The sequence below is a fragment of the Budorcas taxicolor genome, chromosome 6, assembly GCF_023091745.1.
Source record: "Budorcas taxicolor isolate Tak-1 chromosome 6, Takin1.1, whole genome shotgun sequence".
Lineage (NCBI taxonomy): Eukaryota > Metazoa > Chordata > Mammalia > Artiodactyla > Bovidae > Budorcas > Budorcas taxicolor.
In genome coordinates this window covers 100,806,215-100,828,152 of record NC_068915.1, presented here as the reverse complement: position 1 = coordinate 100,828,152, position 21,938 = coordinate 100,806,215, and the positions used below count along the sequence as shown (strand labels likewise).

The following is a 21,938-nucleotide window of genomic DNA, read 5'->3' as shown; positions in this document are numbered from 1 at the left end:
TTGGAGAAGACTCTTGAGAGTCCCTTGGACTGCAAGGAGATCCAACCAGTCAATCCTAAAGGAAATCAGTCCTGAATATTCATTGGAAGGACTGATGCTAAAGCTCCAATATATTGGCCACCTGATGCAAAGAACTGACTCATTTGAAAAGACCCTGATGCTGTGAAAGATTGAAGGCAGGAGGAGAAGGGGACTACAATGGATGAGATGGTTGGGTGGCATCACCAGCTCTATGGACATGAGTTTAAACAAGCTCAGGGTATTGGTGATGGACAGGGAGGCCTGGTGTGCTACAGGCCATGGGGTCGCATAGAATTGGACAGGACTGAGCAAGTGAACTGAAGATCACCAATGACTTCCTAAGGGCCAAGTCCAAAGAAAATTGGCAGCTTGTGCATCTTTGACATTTGAATAGACTATAAACACCCTCCTTCCTGATACATTCCCCACGGATCACTGTGATGACACCCTTCCTATTCTCCAGTCACCACTGCTGTCTGAGTTCTTTGCTCTTCCCTTGAACTGGGGATCCCAGGAGTCCTCTCCCATAGCCCTAACTTCTTTTCTCCAGGGGAATCTTTGGCTTCCTTGCCCACCACATGAATTTTAATTACTATGAATGACTGTCAAATCTATGCATTGTTACACATGGCTGTCCTGAACTCCAGATCTATAAATCTAGCTGTGGATTTAGATTGGCATTTAGACTGGCAACACAAAATTCACATGTCGAATTTTGAGCTGGACCTAGCCCCTGTCACCCCAAACTGATTCCTCTTTCTTCCTGACTTCACACCTTTCAATCCACGGTGTTACTTTCCACCCAGGTGATTGAACCAAATCCCTAGGAGTCACTGTACACGTCTCCCTCTTCAAATCCAAATTGTCAGAAGTTTCTCAGTTTTTTACCACCTCCTGCAAAATACTTTGCAACAGTGTTATTCAGTCTCAGAAGTCTTCACTTCTTACTTCACACTTAACGCTTTCACACATATCAGTCTGACTTCTGCACCAACACAACTCTTGTTAAGGTCACTAACTGTTGTCATTCATTCTTCCCTGTTCATCATCCACCCCTCCCTTACAGGATGCTCCCTGAGAGCACATCTTCAAATGATCATCTGCTCATGAATCCCCTTCTCAGCGCCTCCTTGAGGACCCAGTGCCGTGGGTCTTAAAAAAGAATTAATCAGATTGGTTTCCGGAGACAGATTTTACTAACCTTTTTTCCCTCACAGTAGAGTACTTTCAACTCATCAGACTTTTAAAGGGCATTTACTTCATCTGTAGTATTAGAATGTTTAATTTCTATTTAAGAGCACAGACGTACTTCCTCAAACTTGTCTAAGCAATTTAAAAAATCAGCTGGTAAGTATTACAAGCTGCCATTTGTCTACTTGGGCTTTCTGGTGGCTCAGATGGTAAAGAATCTGCCTGCAATGCAGGAGACCTGGATTGGATCCCTGGGTTGTGAAGATCCCCAGGAGAAGGGAGTGGCTAACCATTCTAGTATTTTTGGCTGGAGAATTCCATGGGCAGAGAAGCCTGGTGGGCTAAGAGTACATGGGGTTGAAAAGAGTCGGACACGATCAAGTGACTAACACTTTCACTTCACTTCATTTGTCTATCTACTTTTCAAAGGCCAAGTGCTGTGCTCCGTCATATCTGACTCCTTGCACCCCTATGGACTGTAGCCCACCAGGCTCCTCTGTCCGTGGGATTTTTCCCAGCAAGAATACAGGAGTGGGTAGCCATTTCCTTCTCCAGGGGATCTTCCTAATCCAGGGACTGAACCCATGTCGCTTCCTCCTCCATCTCCTACATTGCAGGCAGATTCCTTACCGCTGAGCCGCTGGGTTGTCTACTTTTGGAGGCAATTATATTTTTGGTGATTGGACACCACATCATTGTTTATTGCATAGACAGGTCACAAAATAGAGAAACACTGTGAATCTCAAAAATAACTATGTTTAGTCATTTTTTAATAGTTGTCATAGTGCTGTTATACTTTTATTAATGTGGTAAATTTTATAAGACTATTAGAGGGACATTGAATTTCATTGTGGATAACGAACTGTTCTTGGTACTACAGGGAATATAAAGTTTTCAGAAAAAAGTTTGTTTAGTCGCTAAGTTGTGGCTGCATTTTTGAGACCTCATGGACTGTAGCCCACCGGGCTTCTCTGCCCATGGGACTTTCCAGACAAGAATACTGGAATGGGTTGCCATTTCCTTCTCCAGAGGATCTTTCTGATCTAGGAATCGAACCCAAGGCTCATAGAACATATCAAACACTGTCATTAGCCAAAGAAACAAACATATCATTTAGTGCTGTGTAAAAATTATTCAATATAAATGTTTATTTCCAGTCAAGAGGCTAAAATTTTAAGAAGTTATATTCTTCAAAATTTTTAAATACATTTGGAAAGCTTACCTCTGTATGTGTTGAGTCAAGGAAATTTAAAAGCAAAATTTTCACATTTCTTTTAACAGTTTTTCTGATTTCATTTTGTACTAAAATACATTTATCTTGGTTGAAGCCTTACCGTAAATCATGCATGCCTTGGTAGTGCTCAGACTGCAAAGGTTAATAAGAAAAAACAAAGCATATTTCACTAGGACAGAATATAAGTTTCTTTGATCCAGCTACTGAATTAATAGAGAGAGCATACATAGAAAGACAATTCTATTTAAAGCTTTCATTGGCATTTTCAACAAGAGAGCAAACACACACGGAGAAAAAAGGTCGAACAAAACCATCCTGTATGCTGAAATAGGATAAAATAAGCAAAAAAACAAACACCAGCATCTTCATGATTGTCATATGGTCAGAACATGACTGATATGGAAAAAATGTTAATTCAGGGCTTAAAGATGACTACAAAGAACAACTTAGTGCAATTTAGCTCTTTCATATCTGGATTCATGTGTGGAGAGACCCTGATGTTGGCCAGGGTATTGTAACAAAAAGCCTTTTGGAATATGTATTGACTACTCAGGTGGTAGCTGCCAGATCCAGTTACATGTATAGACTGACAGAAAATGGGAACAGAAATCAGAGTGGCATCCTTAAATTTGTCATTAATGAAAATGTTCTGTGGCTGTTGAATTACTCTGTTTAACATTTCTTCAACCCTAAGAATTCTTCATTCTATTTTTTCTTTTAAGAGATAATATATTTTATTTGTAACTCTGCCACTAATGAACTCTATTCAGTTCATTTCAGTCCCTCAGTTGGGTCCAACTCTTTGCAACAGCAGGGACTGCAGCACACCAGGCTTCCCTATCCATCACCAACTCCAGGAGCTTGTGATGCCATCCAATCATCTCATCCTCTGTTAACTGTATGACCATGGACAAATCACTTATGACCACCAAGTTTTCATATTCTCATTTGCAAATTAAATGAAGGTGGCACTAGATAATCTCTCAACCCTCTTCCATCACTAGCTTTCTATGATGCTGTTGATAACAAAATTATCTTCAAGATTAAGGAAAGAAGAATTCATACATTTTACTCAGTTAAGAAAAGTGAAAGTCGCTCATTCATGTCTGACTCTTAGGGACCATATGGACTGTCCATGGAATTCTCCAGGTCAGAATACTGGAATGGGTAGCCTTTCTCTTCTCCAGGGTATCTTCCCAACCCAGGAATCAAAGCCAGGTCTCCTGCATTGTAGGCAGATTCTTTACCAACTGAGCTCTCAGGGAAGCCCTACTCAGTTAAGAACTATTACTTAAACGTATGATATAAAACCTTGAATCTGTCACACAGAGTGAAGTAAGTCAGAAAAAGGAAAACAAATATTGTATATTAGCACATATATATGGGATCTGAGGGCTTCCCAGGTATCTCAGTGGTAAAGAATCCCCCTGCAATGCAGGAGACGTAGGTTTGATCCCTGGGTCAGGAATATACCCTAGAGAAGGAAATGGCAACCCATTCCAGTGTTCTTGCCGGGGAAATCCCAAAGACAGAGGAGACTGGCAGGCTACAGTTCGTGGGGCTACAGAGTCAGGCATGATTTAGCCACTAAACAGCAGCAGCAGCATATAGAATCTAAAAGATGGGCTAGATGTACAGATGAATCTGTTTACAAGAATAGAGACACAGATGTAGAAAATGGGCACGTGGACACAGAAGGGGAAGTGATGTGGGAGAGGGGCTGGGGGAGTAAGACTGACGTATACGCACTGCCATGTGTGAGATAGGCAGCTAGTGCGAAGCTGCTGTGAGCACAGGGAGCTCAGCTCGGTGCTCAGTGATGATGGGTGGGAATGGGGGGTGTGGGGGAGGGAGCTTCAAGAGGGAGGGGATATATGTATACTTATTGCTGATTCTTTTGAACTGTGGTGTTGGAAAAGACTCTTGAGAGTCCCTTGGACTGCAAGGAGATCCAACCAATCCATTCTAAAGGAAATCAGTCTATTATTCATTGGAAAGACTGATGCTAAAGCTGAAACTCCAATACTTTGGCCACATGATGGAAAGAAATGACTCACTGGAAAAAGACCCTGATTCTGGGAAGGGTGGAAGACAGGAGGAGAAGGGGATGACAGAGAATGAGATGGTTGGATGGCATCACTGACTCAATGGACATGAGTTTGAGCAAGCTCGGGGAGTTGGTGATGGACAGGGAAGCCTGGTGTGCTGCAGTCCATGGGGTCGCAAGGAGTCGGACATGACTGAGTGACTGAACTGATAGCTGATTCACATTGTTGTATAGCAGAAACCAAGACAACATTATAAAGCAATTATATTCCAATTAAAAAAATGAAGTTGCAAGAGAGAGCAACTTGTACCTTAGGAGAATCAACTAGGAATTTAAATAGATGCTGATTAAAAAGATCTCTTCAGCAAGAAATCATGCCCAGCCATAAGAACTCAAGAGATTGCCCCTCAAATCCATATTCCTTAATTTTAATCTTATTATGTAGAAATGTACTCTTTTATATACTGTCTGGCAGTACTAATATCTGAGTTTCAAATTCCCCAAAATGCAGAAAATGATAGAAAATGCTGACTTGTTGTCCTTGAGCAGGAAAGGGTACAACTGCAAGTGTTGAGACTCCAGTGGTAGAAAAACGTTGCAGTTCAGTTATTTTCTCCACCCTCCCAATTGCAGTATCCCTGACATCCCTAATAGGCATATTTCAGCATTGCCAAGTAGGCTGCTCACATAATTGTCCTCCAAGCACTTATGAGAGTGAAGGAGCTGAGGGCTATTAATAACTCTGAGGACAGCAAGCACACACGGTGACTGTGTTGCGCAAGTTGAGAAGTATAATCCTATGTATGCTTCATACAAAAACCCTCTGTACTTAGGTTTCTATTTTGTTTTACAAAGATCTTAATTTAAATATTGTTTAGATATTGTTTCATTAATCCTTATTTTAGTTTCATCTCAATTACTATTTGCTCTGAATCATTCTTCATATTCTTAAACTTTTAATCAAAAGTCTATCATTAATTAAATTTGTAACTTCAAGATATTTTTTAAAAACTTTTTTGAATCCTAGTTTCCTGATTCGAGGATTATTACACTGTATATAAAAGCCTAGTGTATGGTATCTTCAGAGAAGGCAATGGCACCCCACTCCAGTACTCTTGCCTGGAAAATCCTATGGACAGAGGAGCCTGGTAGACTGCAGTCCATGGGGTCGCTAAGAGTCGGACACGACTGAGCGACTTCACTTTCATTTTTCACTTTCATGCATTGGAGAAGGAAATGGCAACCCACTCCAGCGTTCTTGCCTGGAGAATCTCAGGGACGAGGGAGCCTGGTGGGCTGCTGTCTATAGGGTTGCACAGAGTTGGACACGACTGAAGTGACTTAGCAGTACGGTATCTTCTCAGAAAAAGAAATATGACTTCCCTTATTTAGATATAGAAGAGACAGAATTCAATATAGAAGAGATAGAATTAGATATAGAAGAGTGATATTCATTTATGAAGCCCTGCCTCCCAGGTGGTGCTATTGGAAAAGAACCCACTTGCCAATGTAGGAGACATAAGAGTTCGATCCCTGGGTTGGGAAGATTCCCTGGAGAAGGGCATGGCAATCCACTTCACTATTCTTGACTGGAGAATCCCATGGTTAGAGGAGCCTGGCAGGCTATAGTCCATGGGTTTGCAAAGAGTTGGACACGACTGAAGTAACTTAGCACATACAAAGATGGTTAGGGGAGCAGATCTAAGAGCATTGTAACTTTTCTTTAGTGTCACAATGTCACAATCTATTCTGCAGTTCCTTTATGTCTTATTCTTATACCATATCCATGTTAGCATTGAAGGCATTTCTTCTATATTGTTCCTGTCTTTTAGGTGCTAGCTCGTATTAATGTTCCCCACCAAGAATCTATCTGGATCTTTCTGAGCATGATGGCAATTTTGAAGTTTGGAAACCCTGATGGGTTTCACAGGCATGCTTTCTATCATGCCTTTCTGGTGTTTTCAAAGCCAAAATCTTTACTTTATTTATAAGAAACTTCCAATTACTTCTTTTCTTTTTTTTTGAAACTCTCTGGTCACTTCACCTCTATAGCAATATTCTCATTCTCCAAGTATTTCTGTAAATGTTCCTTTCCCCTCGTCTTGTTTCCCCCACCTCCTCCTTCTTTAACTCCTCTTCCTCTGGCCAAACTTTAAATTTTGGTGTCTGACAGGGGCCCATTTTGGCCCTTTACTCTTTCTCCCTGCCTTGACTTCAGCAAACTCTTCTTGCTGATAGTCTCAAATAAATATGTCTCTAGCCAATGGCATTTCTGTGAACATCATATTATATGTTTGATTATCAAATAACCATCTCTGCCCACATAACACTAAGGCTCATTTCTCCATCAATCTCATTTTCCATTTTTTTTACTCTCTATATTTTCAGTTGACTCCACCAATATTGCCATTGTCTAGCTACTGTGCTTAGAAATCAGTCATTCTTTCCCATCACACACATTCCATCGAAAACAAAATTCTAGCAATTTGATTTATTAATATTTAGTAAGGATTCTTTTTTAATTTGATTTACAGAATTTTGTTGTTTACTGTCAAACCTCAACATGAATCAGCCATAGGTATACATATATCTCCTCCCTTTTGAACCTCCCTACCAATTCCCTCCCCATCCCACCCCAAGAACTAAGGATTCTTGAATCCATGTTTTCTATCTATTTTTACCTTCTCCACCCCAGCCAGACCTTTTAATGTTTTTTTCCAGATGGTACAGCAGCTCCCTGACTCTTCTGTGTGATTTTAGTTGTGTCTTTCTAGATTCTGGCCATAGATTTGGCCATGCTGTTCTCTTTCATTCTTTGGTGGGTTCTCCCCCATTAGAAAAACATCTTCATTTCAGTCATGGTACCTGAAACCGTTCTTGATCCAGCCTTTCTCTGACCCGTCTGTTTTTCTAGGCATGGCCCTCTTGTCCCTTCTGACCACATAAGTTATAGTTTATGACCACAGATGCCTCTGGTTCTCTTGCTGTGTGTGTGAAGCTGAGCAGAGAAACATACACACACCACCACCACCATTCTCAGCACCACCGTCCTCACTACCATCATCATTCTGTTTTCTAGATTCTGTGGCCTAGAGTCATCTTTTTCTTTTCCTCACTTTACCTTGTCAATATCCAAGATATCTTTTCGCTCACTGAACTAGTACAAGTGTCATCTACTCCAAGAAGAAAAGGTTTCACTTAGGGTTTCTTCACTCTGCTCCCATATACCACCTACGTATTTCCTTTATTTTTCATGTTGTATGTTAATTACCTGTTTTGCATAAGTCTTACCCTGCTAAATTCTGAGTTCCTTGAAGTCAGCAGTCACATTATTCACTTTCAAAATATCGATTTCTAATATAGCCTAGCATACATATACTGGGTGCCCCAAACCTTTATTGAATGAATGAATTTAATAAATGAGTAAGTCAATCCCAATATCTACTAACTCACAGTTACTTGTATTTGGCCATGTGTTTATCTAATTTAACTGAAACCATTTGTACCTGTATACATGGTGTCATTAATATAAAACATATCTAATCCATATTAACTTATGATATGCAAGCTATATGAATTCCTAAAAGAATTTAAAATAGGTAAGCAGAGTTCAAATCTTCAAGAGGAAAGAAATCATCAGTCTCTTGAAGAATATGCAAAAGCATGCATGGTATAAGCCCTAATAACTCTCCATAGATTATTCTTAATTTCTTCTCATCCTTAATTTTCTCACATCTCAATTTGTTCAAATCTACTGCACTTTCTTAAAATACTCTCTGGGGCACTTCTCAGGATACCCACTCCTCATTTCCTTTTTATTTAGAATGTTACTTGGGAAGAGAGAATCCTTCCTGTTTAGTAAGCTGGGGAAAGGGAACAACAGAGCAATAGACCCCTAGCTTCATCTAACAGGGAAATGCAGGGAGTGTATGGACCACTGCATGCTGACAATAGCTGTCTGAACACATGCATATGTATGCTGGAATATGACATTACTCTTTTTGGATTATTGGTCAGTTACTATTTTATATTGCTATGTAGAAACATCTTTATGTGAAGTACGCTACCATTGCAGGTGATCGAATCCCCTATTTTAAAACAGACAAACAAACAAACGTGTTGCTCTTTCAACCATAGCGCTAATGCAGGTGTGTTGAAAGCGGTCCTTTTGATTTGTTGAAGGGTAACATCTTGGACTCAGTACTCTGCTTTCTTTCTTTGTAGTTTGTAATTGGAGCGTAATACTTCGTGCTTTCTACATCAGCAACAGCGGTCTGCTGTAGCTCCAAGGAAAACCTCCCTCAAACAGTTTAGTTGCAAAGAGAATATGGCATTCATGAGCTTTGGCAGAAAATAACACTCTTGAGCCATGTTCCGTTTTGAAACTTGAAAAATCCACTGCTTGGAGAAGTCAGCCACAAAGCATCCTGAGCTGAGTCTGTTGTTAGAGGAGGCACTAACAGTGCACAGAGATCAGGAGTGCGGGTAGAGGGGGAGTGGGGGGCTCTGGGAGCTTGTGTGCCTCCCTGCTGGGGAGCCTGGACAGGGCTCACTTAGAGAAGACCTCACTATGGCTTTATATAAGCTCAGTAAGAGGCAAAGCAGAAAACCTGCCACTTGGGAAAAGTGTCTTTCCATAACCAGAGTTTGACTTTGTGTTAGCTTACTTAGATGACATTTTCACAAATTATAAAAAATAACCTTATTTTACTCATGCACTCATTAAATCATCATATTTCTATGACTGGTGCATGTGTGCTTAGTCGCTCGGTGGTGTCTGACTCTTTGTGACCCCATGGACTGTAGCTCATCAGTGTTCTCTGTCCATGGGAATTCTCCAGGCAAGAATACTGGAGTGGGTTGCTATGACCTCCTCCTGGGGATCTTCCCAACCCAGGGATCAAACCCAGGTCTCTCGCATTGCAGGAGGATTCTTTACTGTGTGAACCACCAAGGAATCACAGTCGCTGGTTTAAAACTTTCTGTCCCAGTAGCAATCGTAGATTTTGAAGGAATGTCTGACCTCATCAGTAGCTGTTTCTCAGTAATTCCATATGGTGTTAAGCTGCCCCACAACAACTGGTCAAAGTCTTTCATTTTCATATCCAACTCCTTCTGTGATATGTGACACTGGCCCAGCATGCTAAGACTAAGGGGAGTGTTCCTGTCTGTTATGATGCAGGCTGCCAGAAATTCTGCACACAGTAAAGAAGAACCATGATACTAGGGTGCTGCCCACAGGTCAAAGACCTTCCCACGGAAGCCAGAAACTTTCTCTGAAGATCTTGTCCAAAGTCTTCCTGTGATAGCCATTGTGAAGGAGGCTGTCCTCAAAATGAACAGGCTTCACAGGTGGCTCAGCAGTAAAGAATCTGCCTGCCAATGCAGGAGACGCAGGAGATGTGCATTCAAACCCTGGGTGGAGCAGATCCCCTCAAGTAGGAAATGGCAACCCATTCCAGTATTCTTACCTGGAAAATTCCATGAACAGAGGAGCCTAGTGGGCTATAGTCCATGGGGTCCCAAACAGATATAACTGAGCAACTGAGTGTGCACACACATCCTAATAGACCTGAGTCACTTTATTGAGCAACTGTTAGTTTCTTATAAAAAACTGCTGCTTTTGGAGCTTTGGACAGCATGAATTCTGGGGCCCCTGTCTCATGACACCAGACGTTTGCTGCTCTTTTTATTTTCACTGAAGCCGTTTTTGGCCAAGATACCTCCTTCTCTCTCATCCCTTTCTTTCTCCAAGAGATTTTTTTTTTCGTTTACCTCTTCCTTGAGCTGAATTGGAGCTACCATGTCACCATGATAGAATTCCCTAGGTCCAAGATTTGGGAGGAGAAGGTTAAGGAACCTGTCTGAGATCTCCTTCCTAAAAGGCACATCAATTTGTGAAAATTTCTCCTTTTCCATATCCAAATTCCTCAGAGCAAGAGGAATGCATATGTTAGGCCAAAAGTTCCGTCATATCCTTTTCCTCGAGTGGGTTAACTCGGACCACTCAGAAGTCCAAGGTGAGTGAACCTTGAACCCCTCTAGAGAACTGGCCGTTGCTTCTGAGGGGAGGAAATATCCTAAACCATTTAAATATAGGGCACCAAGCTATGTCTAAAATGTCTTATGATGCTTCAAAAAAATAAAAATTGATTAGGTCTAAATATTCCTTTATGATGGAGGCTACTACTAAGGTCTGTTGAGAGGCATTGAAGACTCTTCTTCACAAGGGTCTAAAAATGGAACAGAATCTTATCAGTCTGATAATTTTAGCAGGGTTCTGTTAGAGGCTAGTGAATGGACAAAATGCAACTGCTGCGTCCTTGTTATCAAGTGTCTTGTTTGCTTTCTAAATAGAGTGAGTGCATGCCTGCTCCATTGTTTCCAGCTCTTTGCGACCTCATGAGGCTCCTCTGTAAAGAGGGTTTTCCCAGCAAGATACTGGAGCAGGTTGCCATTTCCAAACCGAACATTAATTGGTAACACTTAAGTTCTGAATCAGATTTTGGAAAGTGAGCTCTCGGGTTTTGGATTCTGCTGCCTTATTTGTTAGCAGCAAATATTGGCATATAAATGAATCCTTCATAAGTTTGTTGGGGCAATTTAAACTTCTTCACCACTGTAATTACTCCACAATTTATATGAGATTCTGATCATCCCTAAAATCAGTGAATAGCAAGATATTCTCCTTCACTGTAAGAGTTTATTTTTAGGCTATTATAGAAAGCTTATTGTCTGTTTTTTTTTCTCCCCACAGCCCCCACCTCAGATATATGACAAACAGCTTGATGAGAGAGAACACACCATTGAAGAATGGAAAGGTGATTCTACTGCTTAATTAAGTGTACTTTTTCTTTTCTTTAAACTCAGAAAATATTTTTAAGTCTTTTCCTTTTAAAATGCTTTAGTAACTCCTTCTGTGATATGGTTTTCTAAGGGCTATCCTCTTAGACCATTTTCAAAACTCCTAAACTTCATCTGTCTTTTCTTACTAATAACAATATTACATTTACTCAAGAATGAAAGGAATTAATTACTGATGCATTTTAAAAAATAGTACTGATTGTCAAAATATTTGTCACAGTGAAAGTCAAGCTTTAATTTAAAATTTCAGAATTAAACATTCTAAGTTTGTACATAAAATTATCACATTAAATGGATAATGTTATGCCTGAGATGGTTTTAGGCATTATAAAATAAAAGAGTGAATATGTGAATTCACTCACTCAATTTATAGGACTTGAGATTTTAAATGAAAATGTATGTGTTCAAGCAACTTATTTCTCATTTAAAGTAAGAAAACAGTGAGTGAATATATTAATTACCTTTTTTTTTCAACAAAACTTTCCCAAACACATACTATATGGTCAAGATCATACTCAGGATGAAACAAAGCAGAGAAGAATTGCTAAACTAATATAAATAACCACAGAGTAGAATAAATATGAAAAAAACAAATTCAGTTTATAACAAATGATTAGCTCAAAATGAGGAGGAAGAGAAAGAGTGCATCAGAAAGAAAGAAATGTTTGAGCTACCTTGAAAGAATTAGTAATTCTAAGTTGGGAAAATAAAAAATAGAGGAAAATACTAGAATGAAAATATAAGAGGAAACCAAAGGGTAAGAATGAGCAAAATGTGCTATAAAGATAGTAAGCAGAATCCACTGTTCAAGAGATCATATTGAAGAGTATGGAAAAATGAGCTCATGTAAACAGTAGATCAGATTTTAAAAAATGATGAGAATGATAGACAGAAAAAGACTTGATCTAAATAAGGACCAGAGCGCACTCAAAGGTTCTTGATTAGGTAAGTGATAGGGTGTAAATATCACTCAAGGAGGATAGACTCAATTCTGAAAACTGGAGGAAAACCTATAAAGGATGGTGATTGTGTTAACTGTGAGCCACTGCAAAGCAGGAATGAATTGCACAGAGTAATTTTTAGCTAAAAGGGATAAAGTAAAAAGAAATGAATATATACACATTTTTATCTCTAGCAATGAAAAAGCCAGAAATGGATGCCAGTTTGGAAATGAGGGTAATAATTTTTTTAAATGTTGGATTTTAGGCAAGTTTAGTTTTACAAATCCAAAATTTGAGTCTGGAAAAAAAGATGAAGTAAGAGTTGGAAATAGATAGAAAGTAATAATTTCAAGTCACGAGAATATGTGCATCTCTTAGGGAGAGAACATAAAAGAGAAATGGATGTTCAAACTGAGGCATTAAAATCCATAAGAGATAAAGTCAGAATGCATCAGAAATTCCCCACAGAATTCAGAAAATAAGTAATGTGTATTCTACATACATTGATTTGGTCAAATGCACTGTTGAACACCTATGTTTGCCAGGCTCTGTGCTTTTGCAAGAAAATGGGGCTTCCTAGGTGGCTCAGTGGTAAGGAATCCACCTGCCAATGCAGGGGACTCAGGTTCAATTCCTGGGTTGGAAAGATTCCTTAGAGGAGGAAATGGCAATCCACTTCAGTACTCTTGCCTGGAAAATTCCATGGACAGAGGAGCCTGGCAGGCTACAGTTCATGGGGTCGCAAGGAGTTGGACACGACTGAGCACGTAAAAATAGAAGAGTAAGAAATTCCACTTGATTTGTAATTGACTCAATCCCATCAAAATGTTATTATTTGTTATTAATGACTTTTTCTTTGGGAGAGGAGAAAACTGATTTTCATAACACTGATAACTTTGTTGCAGAACTTATCTATAAGGAAGTAATGAACTCGGAAGAAAAGACTAAGAATGGCGTTGTGAAAGGACAGCCTTCTCCTTCAGGTACTCACTCTCAATGAATAACTAATAAACCAGTCCTTGCATATTTTTTTGGCCTTAAGGAGAGATTGCAGTCAATAATATTGCTTATCAAGCATATGAACCAGTGTCACCTGTTTCCCTCTAATGATTTCAGTCTCGTTACTTTTGATGGTTAGTGTGGCATTTATTCTGACTATAATGATTTAGCATGCGTTCTTTCAGAACTTTAAAATACCAAGGAATCTTAAAAAAAATATTAGCATAAGCTGATTAAAGAGTGGCTTGGCAGCAGCAGCAGCTCCTCATCAAAATTCAGAGCCATAATGCCCTCCTGATCACCAAATCAGTGTGGAGTTCAGGAATCCCTCCAGCCAAAACCTTTTCCTTCATTCACTCTAATGTTTACTCTTCCTAAGGTTGATGTGACAGTAGTTGAAGCCTTAACCACAATGGGGTCCACTTAAAGTCAGTACAGAAAAATCTTTCCATTTGTAATCTACAAAATATAACACACATTGGTACATATGCGTGGGCTTCCCAGTGGTAAAAAAATCAAAAACAAAAACAAAACCTGCCTGCCAACATGGGAGACATAAGAGACACGGGTTCAATCCCTGGATTGGGACGATCCCCTGGAGGAGGGCATGACAACCCACTCCCTATCCTTGCCTGGAGAATCCCATTGACAGAGGAGCCTGGTGGGCCACAGTCCATAGGGTAACAAAGAGTTGTATACAACTGAAGCAACTTAGCGTACACACATGTAATACACATATTTTCCTGAGCTCACCAATGAGCTTTAGGATGACTTGAGATAATTTACTTACACTTTTTAATGCCAATATATTTTTCCTAAGACCCATGAAAGAGAATATAGAAATAGTTTTAAATAATGTAATGACTTTATCATCAGCTTTAAACAACACTCAGATCATGCTGGCAAAACCGTAGGCTGCAAATTATTACCTTAGAGAAAAGTAGATTTGGTGTCCTACTTTTGATATATAATTTTTCCCATGCAATTTAAATCATTTCAGGAAACAAAATAGGATGAGTGAATCAATTCCTCCTGCTGATATTACTCTTTAAGTTTGCAACCCACAACTACTATGATACCCAAACTGATGCTGTTCTGTTATGACATGTTTTTCTCACTTCTAGACTTAGGGAAATGTCCAATTCTATGTCAAGTCTTTCCTTTCATCAAAGAAGGTTAAAGGAATCATCGAAGTTGGTTGTCTGCCCACCCTATTTATTCAACTCAACCTCTACATTGATACAAGTCTGTAGAAGCTGCTTCTTACTTACCTGCCTGTTCTATCTGCTGCTGACTAAAGAGCCCAGAGACTGAATCCAACAGCAAGATGCCACCTGCTAAGGCATAAAGACTCCCTAACTTAAGAATTATCATTATGATCAGAATATGTTTTCCTATAATCATTAAGATGTTGAAATACCAGAATCCAGTGAAGGGTGACTTAGCATTTCAGGAAGTGTTGAAAGTGAAAGTGTTAGTTGCTCAGTTGTGTCCGACTCTTTGCAATCCTATGGACTGTAGCCTGCCAGGCCTCTTTATCCATGGAATTCTCCAGGCAATATGGGAGTGAGTTGCCATTCTCCTCTCCAGGGGATCTTTCTGGCCCAGGGATTGAACCCATTTCTCCTGCATTGCAAGCAGGTTCAGATTCTTTCTCTACCTCTAGCACCATCTAGGAAGCCCTATTTCAAGATGTGAAAGTGAAAGTTGCCTAGTTGTGTCTGACTGTTTGCAATCCCATGGACTGTAGCACACTAGGCTTCTCTGTCCCTGGAATTCTCCAGGCAAGAATACTGGAGTGGATTGCCATTTCCTTCTCAGGGGATCTTTCCAAGCCAGGGCTTGAACCTGGGTCTCCTGAATTGCAGGCAGATTCTTTACCACTGAGGCACCAGGGAAGCCCCATTTCAAGATGGGACAGGACAAATTTCACAGTTTCTTCTATTTATCTTTCTTTTTTCTTTTTTTGAAACGGTAAGGCACATTTTGTTTTATTTTTACTTTACAATATTGTATTGGTTTTGTCATACATCAACATGAATTCGCCACAGGTATACTCGTGTTCCCCATCCTGAACCCCCCTCCCTCCTCCCTCCCTGTACCATTCCTCTGGGTCATCTCAGTGCACCAGCCCCAAGCATCCAGTATCCTGCATCGAACCTGGACTGGCGATTCATTTCATATATGATATTATACATGTTTGAATGCCATTCTCCCAAATCATCCCACCCTCTCCCTCTCCCACAGAGTCCAAAAGACTGTTCTATACATCTGTGTCTCTTTTGCTGTCTCACATACAGGGTTATTGTTATGGTCTTTCTAAATTCCATATATATGCATTAGTATACTGTATTGGTGTTTTTCTTTCTGGCTTACTTCACTCTGTATAATCAGCTCCAGTTTCATCCACCTCATTAGAACTGATTCAAATGTATTCTTTTTAATGGCTGAGTAATACTCCATTGTGTATATGTACCACAGCTTTCTTATCCATTCGTCTGTTGATGGACATCTAGGTTGCTTCCATGTCCTGGTTATTATAAACAGTGCTGTGATGAACACTGGGGTACACGAGTCTCTTTCAATTTTGGTTTCCTCGGTGTGTATGCCCAGCAGTGGGATTGCTGGGTCATAAGGCAGTTCTATTTGCAAACTTTTAAGGAATCTCCACACTGTTCTCCATAGTGGCTGTACTAGTTTGCATTCCCACCAACAGTGTAAGAGGGTTCCCTTTTCTCCACACCCTCTCCAGCATTTATTGCTTGTAGACTTTTGGATCGCAGCCATTCTGACTGGCGTGAGATGGTACCTCACTGTGGTCTTGATTTTCATTTCTCTGATAATGAGTGATGTTGAGCATCTTTTCATGTGTTTGTTAGCCATCTGTATGTCTTCTTTGGAGAAATGTCTATTTAGTTCTTTGGCCCATTTTTTGATTGGGTCGTTTATTTTTCTGGAATTGAGCTGCATGAGTTGCTTGTCTATTTTTGAGATTAGTTGTTTGTCAGTTGCTTCATTTGCTATTATTTTCTCCCATTCTGAAGGCTTTCTTTTCACCTTGCTTATAGTTTACTTTGTTGTGCAGAAGCTTTTAATTTTAATTAGGTCCCATTTGTTTATTTTTGCTTTTATTTCCAGTATTCTGGGAGGTGGGTCATGGAGGATCCTGCTGTGATTTATGTCGGAGAGTGTTTTGCCTATGTTCTCCACTGTTTTATAGTTTCTGGTCTTACATTTAGATCTTTAATCCATTTTGAGTTTATTTTTGTGTATGGTGTTAGAAAGTGATCTAGTTTCATTCTTTTACAAGTGGTTGACCAGTTTTCCCAGCATCACTTGTTAAAGAGATTGTCTTTAGTCCATTGTATATTCTTGCCTCCTTTGTCGAAGATAAGGTGTCCATAGGTGTGTGGATTTATCTCTGGGCTTTCTATATTGTTCCATTGATCTATATTTCTGTCTTTGTGCCAGTACCATACTGTCTTGATGACTGTGGCTTTGTAGTAGAGCCTGAAGTCAGGCAGGTTGATTCCTCCAGTTCCATTCTTCTTTCTCAAGATTGCTTTGGTTATTCGAGGTTTTTTGTATTTCCATACAAATTGTGAAATTATTTGTTCTAGCTCTGTGAAAAATACCACTGGTAGCTTGATAGGGATTGCATTGAATCTATAGATTGCTTTGGGTAGTGTACTCATTTTCACTATATTGATTCTTCTGATCCATGTACATTGTATATTTCTCCATCTATTAGTGTCCTCTTTGATTTATTTCACCAGTGTTTTATAGTTTTATATATATAGGTCTTTAGTTTCTTTAGGTAGCTATATTCCTAAGTATTTTATTCTTTTTGTTGCAATAGTGAATGGAATTGTTTCCTTAATTTCTTTTTCTATTTTCTCATTATTAGTGTATAGAAATGCAAGGGATTTCTGTGTGTTGATTTTATATCCTGCAACTTTACTATATTCATTGATTAGCTCTAGTAATTTTCTGGTAGAGTCTTTAGGGTTTTCTTTGTAGAGGATCATGTCATCTGCAAACAGTGAGAGTTTTACTTCTTCTTTTCCAATTTGGATTCCTTTTATTTCTTTTTCTGCTCTGATTGCTGTGGCCAAAACTTCCAGAACTATGTTGAATAGTAGCGGTGAAAGTGGGCATCCTTGTCTTGTTCCTGACTTTAGGGGAAATGCTTTCAGTTTTTCACCATTGAGGATAATGTTTGCTGTGGGTTTGTCATATATAGCTTTTATTATGTTGAGGTATGTTCCTTCTATTCCTACTTTCTGGAGAGTTTTTATCATAAATGGATATTGAATTTTGTCAAAGGCTTTCTCTGCATCTATTGAGATAATCATATGACTTTTATTTTTCAATTTGTTAATGTGGTGAATTACATTGATTGATTTGTGGATATTGAAGAATCCTTGCATCCCTGGGATAAAGCCCACTTGGTCATGGTGTATGATCTTTTTAATGTGTTGTTGGATTCTGATTGCTAGAATTTTGTTAAGGATTTTTGCATCTAGGTTCATCAGTGATATTGGCCTGTAGTTTTCCTTTTTTGTGGCATTTTGTCAGGTTTTGGTATTAGGGTGATGGTGGCCTCATAGAATGAGTTTGGAAGTTTACCTTCCTCTGCAATTTTCTGGAAGAGTTAGAGTAGGATAGGTGTTAGCTCTTCCTAAATTTTTGGTAAAATTCAGCTGTGAAGCTGTCTGGACCTGGGCTTTTGTTTGCTGGAAGATTTCTGATTGCAGTTTCAATTTCCGTGCTTGTGATGGGTCTGTTAAGATTTTCTATTTCTTCCTGGCTCAGTTTTGGAAAGTTGTACTTTTCTGAGAATTTGTCCATTTCTTCCACGTTGTCCATTTTATTGGCATATAATTGCTGATAGTAGTCTCTTATGATCCTTTGTATTTCTGTGTTGTCTGCTGTGATCTCTCCATTTTCATTTCTAATTTTATTGATTTGATTTTTCTCCCTTTGTTTCTTGATGAGTCTGGCTAATGGTCTGTCAATTTTATTTATCCTCTCAAAGAACCAGCTTTTGGCTTTGTTGATTTTTGCTATGGTCTCTTTTGTTTCTTTTGCATTTATTTCTGCCCTAATTTTTTTTAATAGTTTTTAATTTTTTTAATTTTAAAATCTTTAATTTTTACATGTGTTCCCAAACATGAACCCCCCTCCCACCTCCCTCCCCATAACATCTCTGTGGGTCATCCCCATGCACCAGCCCCAAGCATGCTGTATCCTGCGTCAGGCATAGACTGGCGATTCAATTCTTACATGATAGTATACATGATAGAATGCCATTCTCCCAAATCATCCCACTCTCTCCCTCTCCCTCTGAGTCCAAAAGTCCATTATACACAGCTGTGTCTTTTTTCCTGTCTTGCATACAGGGTCGTCATTGCCATCTTTCTAAATTCCATATATATGTGTTAGTATACTGTATTGGTGTTTTTCTTTCTGGCTTACTTCACTCTGTATAATCGGCTCCAGTTTCATCCATCTCATCAGAACTGATTCAAATGAATTCTTTTTAATGGCTGAGTAATACTCCATTGTGTATATGTACCACAGCTTTCTTATCCATTCATCTGCTGATGGACATCTAGGTTGTTTCCATGTCCTGGCTATTATAAACAGTGCTGCAATGAACATTGGGGTACATGTGTCTCTTTCAATTCTGGTTTCCTCGGTGTGTATGCCCAGCAGTGGGATTGCTGGGTCATAAGGCAGTTCTATTTGCAATTTTTTAAGGAATCTCCACACTGTTCTCCATAGTGGCTGTACTAGTTTGCATTCCCACCAACAGTGTAGGAGGGTTCCCTTTTCTCCACACCCTCTCCAAGATTTATTGCTTGCAGATTTTTGGATCGCAGACATTCTGACTGGTGTGAAGTGGTACCTCATTGTGGTTTTGATTTTCATTTCTCTGATAATGAGTGATGTTGAGCATCTTTTCATGTGTTTGTTAGCCATCCGTATGTCTTCTTTGGAGAAATGTCTATTTAGTTCTTCGGCCCATTTTTTGACTGGGTGGTTTATTTTTCTGGAATTGAGCTGCATAAGTTGCTTGTCTATTTTTGAGATTAGTTGTTTGTCAGTTGCTTCATTTGCTATTATTTTCTCCCATTCAGAAGATTTCTTTCCTTCTACTAACCCTTGGGTTCTCCATTTCTTCCTTTTCTAGTTGCTTTAGGTGTAGAGTTAGGTTTTTTATTTAACTCTGTGCTTGTTTCTTGAGGTATGCCTGTATTGCTATGAACTTTCCCCTTAGCACTGCTTTTACAGTGTCTCACAGGTTTTGGGTTGTTGTGTTTTTATTTTCATTCATTTCTATGCATATTTTGATTTCTTTTTTGATTTCTTCTGTGATTTGTTGGTTATTCAGAAGCGTGTTGTTCAGCCCCCATGTGTTGGAATTTTTAATAGTTTTGGTTCTGTAATGGAAATCTAATCTTACTGCATTATGGTCAGAAAAGATGCTTGGAATGATTTCAAATTTTTGAATTCATCAATGTTAGATTTATGGCCCAGGATGTGATCTATCCTGGAGAAGTTTCCGTGTGCACTTGAAAAAAAGGTGAAATTCATTGTTTTGGGGTGAAATGTCCTATAGATATCAATAAGGTCTAACTGGTATATTGTATCATTTAAAGTTTGTGTTTCTTTGTTAATTTTCTGTTTAGTTGATCTATCCATAGGTGTGAGTGGGGTATTAAAGTCTCCCACTATTATTGTGTTATTGTTAATTTCCCCTTTCATACTTATTAGCATTTGTCTTACATATTGCAGTGCTCCTATGTTGGGTGCATATATATTTATAATTGTTATATCTTCTTGGATTGATCCTTTTATCATTATGTATTGTCCTTCTTTATCTCTTTTCACAGCCTTTGTTTTAAAGTCTATTTTATCTGATATGAGTATTGCTACTCCTGCTTTCTTTTGATCTCTATTTGCGTGGAATATCTTTTCCCAGCCCTTCACTTTCAGGCTGTATGTGTCCCTTGTTTTGAGGTGGGTCTCTTGTAGACAACATATATAGCGGTCTTGTTTTTGTATCCATTCAGCCAGTCTTTGTCTTTTGGTTGGGGCATTCAACCCATTTACGTTTAAGGTAATAATTGATAAGCATGATCCCGTTGCCATTTACTTTATTGTTTGGGGTTCGGGTTTATACACCCTTTTTGTGTTTCCTGTCTAGAGAGTATCCTTTAGCATTTGTTGGAGAGCTGGTTTGGTGGTGCTGAATTCTCTCAGCTTTTTCTTGTCTGTAAAGCTTTTGATTTCTCCTTCATATTTGAATGAAATCCTTGCTGAGTACAGTAATCTGGGATGTAAGTTATTTTCTTTCATCACTTTAAGTATGTCTTGCCATTCCATCCTCACCTGAAGAGTTTCTATTGAAAGATCAGCTGTTATCCTTATGGGAATCCCCTTGTGTGTTATTTGTTATTTTTCCCTTGTTGCTTTTAATATTTGTTCTTTGTATTTGATCTTTGTTAATTTGATTAATATGTGTCTTGGGGTGTTTTGCCTTGAGTTTATCCTGTTTGGGACTCTCTGGGTTTCTTGGACTTGGGTGAGTATTTCCTTTCCCACTTTAGGGAAGTTTTCAACTATTACCTCCTCAAGTATTTTCTCATGGTCTTTCTTTTTGTCTTCTTCTTCTGGGACTCCTATGATTCACATATTGGAGCATTTCATATTGTCCTGGAGGTCTCTGAGATTGTCCTCATTTCTTTTAATTCATTTTTCTTTTTTCCTCTCTGATTCATTTATTTCTACCATTCTATCTTCTACTTCACTAATCCTATCTTCTGCCTCCATTCAGTTCAGTTCAATTCAGTTCAGTCGCTCAGTCATGTCCAACTCTTTGCAACCCCATGAATCGCAGCATGCCAGGCCTCCCTGTCCATCACCAGCTCCCGGAGTTCACTCAGACTCACATCCATCGAGTCAGTGATGCCATCCAGCCATCTCATCCTCTGTCGTCCTCCCGCCCCCAATCCCTCTCAGCATCAAAGTCTTTTCCAATGAGTCAACTCTTCTCATGAGGTGGCCAAAGTACTAGAGTTTCAGCTTTAGCATCATTCCTTCCAAAGAAATCCCAGGGTTGATCTCCTTCAGAATGGACTGGTTGGATCTCCTTGCAGTCCAAGGGACTCTCAAGAGTTCAAAAGCATCAATTCTTCGGCGCTCAGCCTTCTTCAGAGTCCAACTCTCACATCTATACATGACCACTAGAAAAATCATAGCCTTGACTAGACGGACCTTAGTCAGCAAAGTAATGTCTCTGCTTTTGAATATGCTATCTAGGTTGGTCATAACTTTTCTTCCAAGGAGGAACCGTCTTTTAATTTAATGGCTGCAATCGCCATCTGCAGTGATTTTGGAGCCCCAAAAAATAAAGTCTGACACTGTTTTCACTGTTTCCCCATCTATTTCCCATGAAGTGATGGGACCGGATGCCATGATCTTCATTTTCTGAATGTTGAGCTTTAAGCCAACTTTTTCACTCTCCTCTTTTACTTTCATCAAGAGGCTTTTTAGTTCCTCTTCACTTTCTGCCATAAGGGTGGTGTCATCTGCATATCTGAGGTTATTGATATTTCTCCTGGCAATCTTGATT

General features: G+C 39.3%; 1 protein-coding gene across 1 annotated transcript in view; it reads left to right on the top strand.

The window, feature by feature from the left end:
- MAPK10 (mitogen-activated protein kinase 10) overlaps positions 1-21,938 on the top strand; it is a 189,198-nt gene that overhangs the window by 154,548 nt on the left and 12,712 nt on the right. The window contains exons 10-11 of the mRNA XM_052641892.1: positions 11,251-11,314; positions 13,204-13,281. Of these exons, the coding sequence (XP_052497852.1) occupies positions 11,251-11,314; positions 13,204-13,281 (142 nt within the window). The remainder of the gene's footprint in view (positions 1-11,250; positions 11,315-13,203; positions 13,282-21,938) is intronic.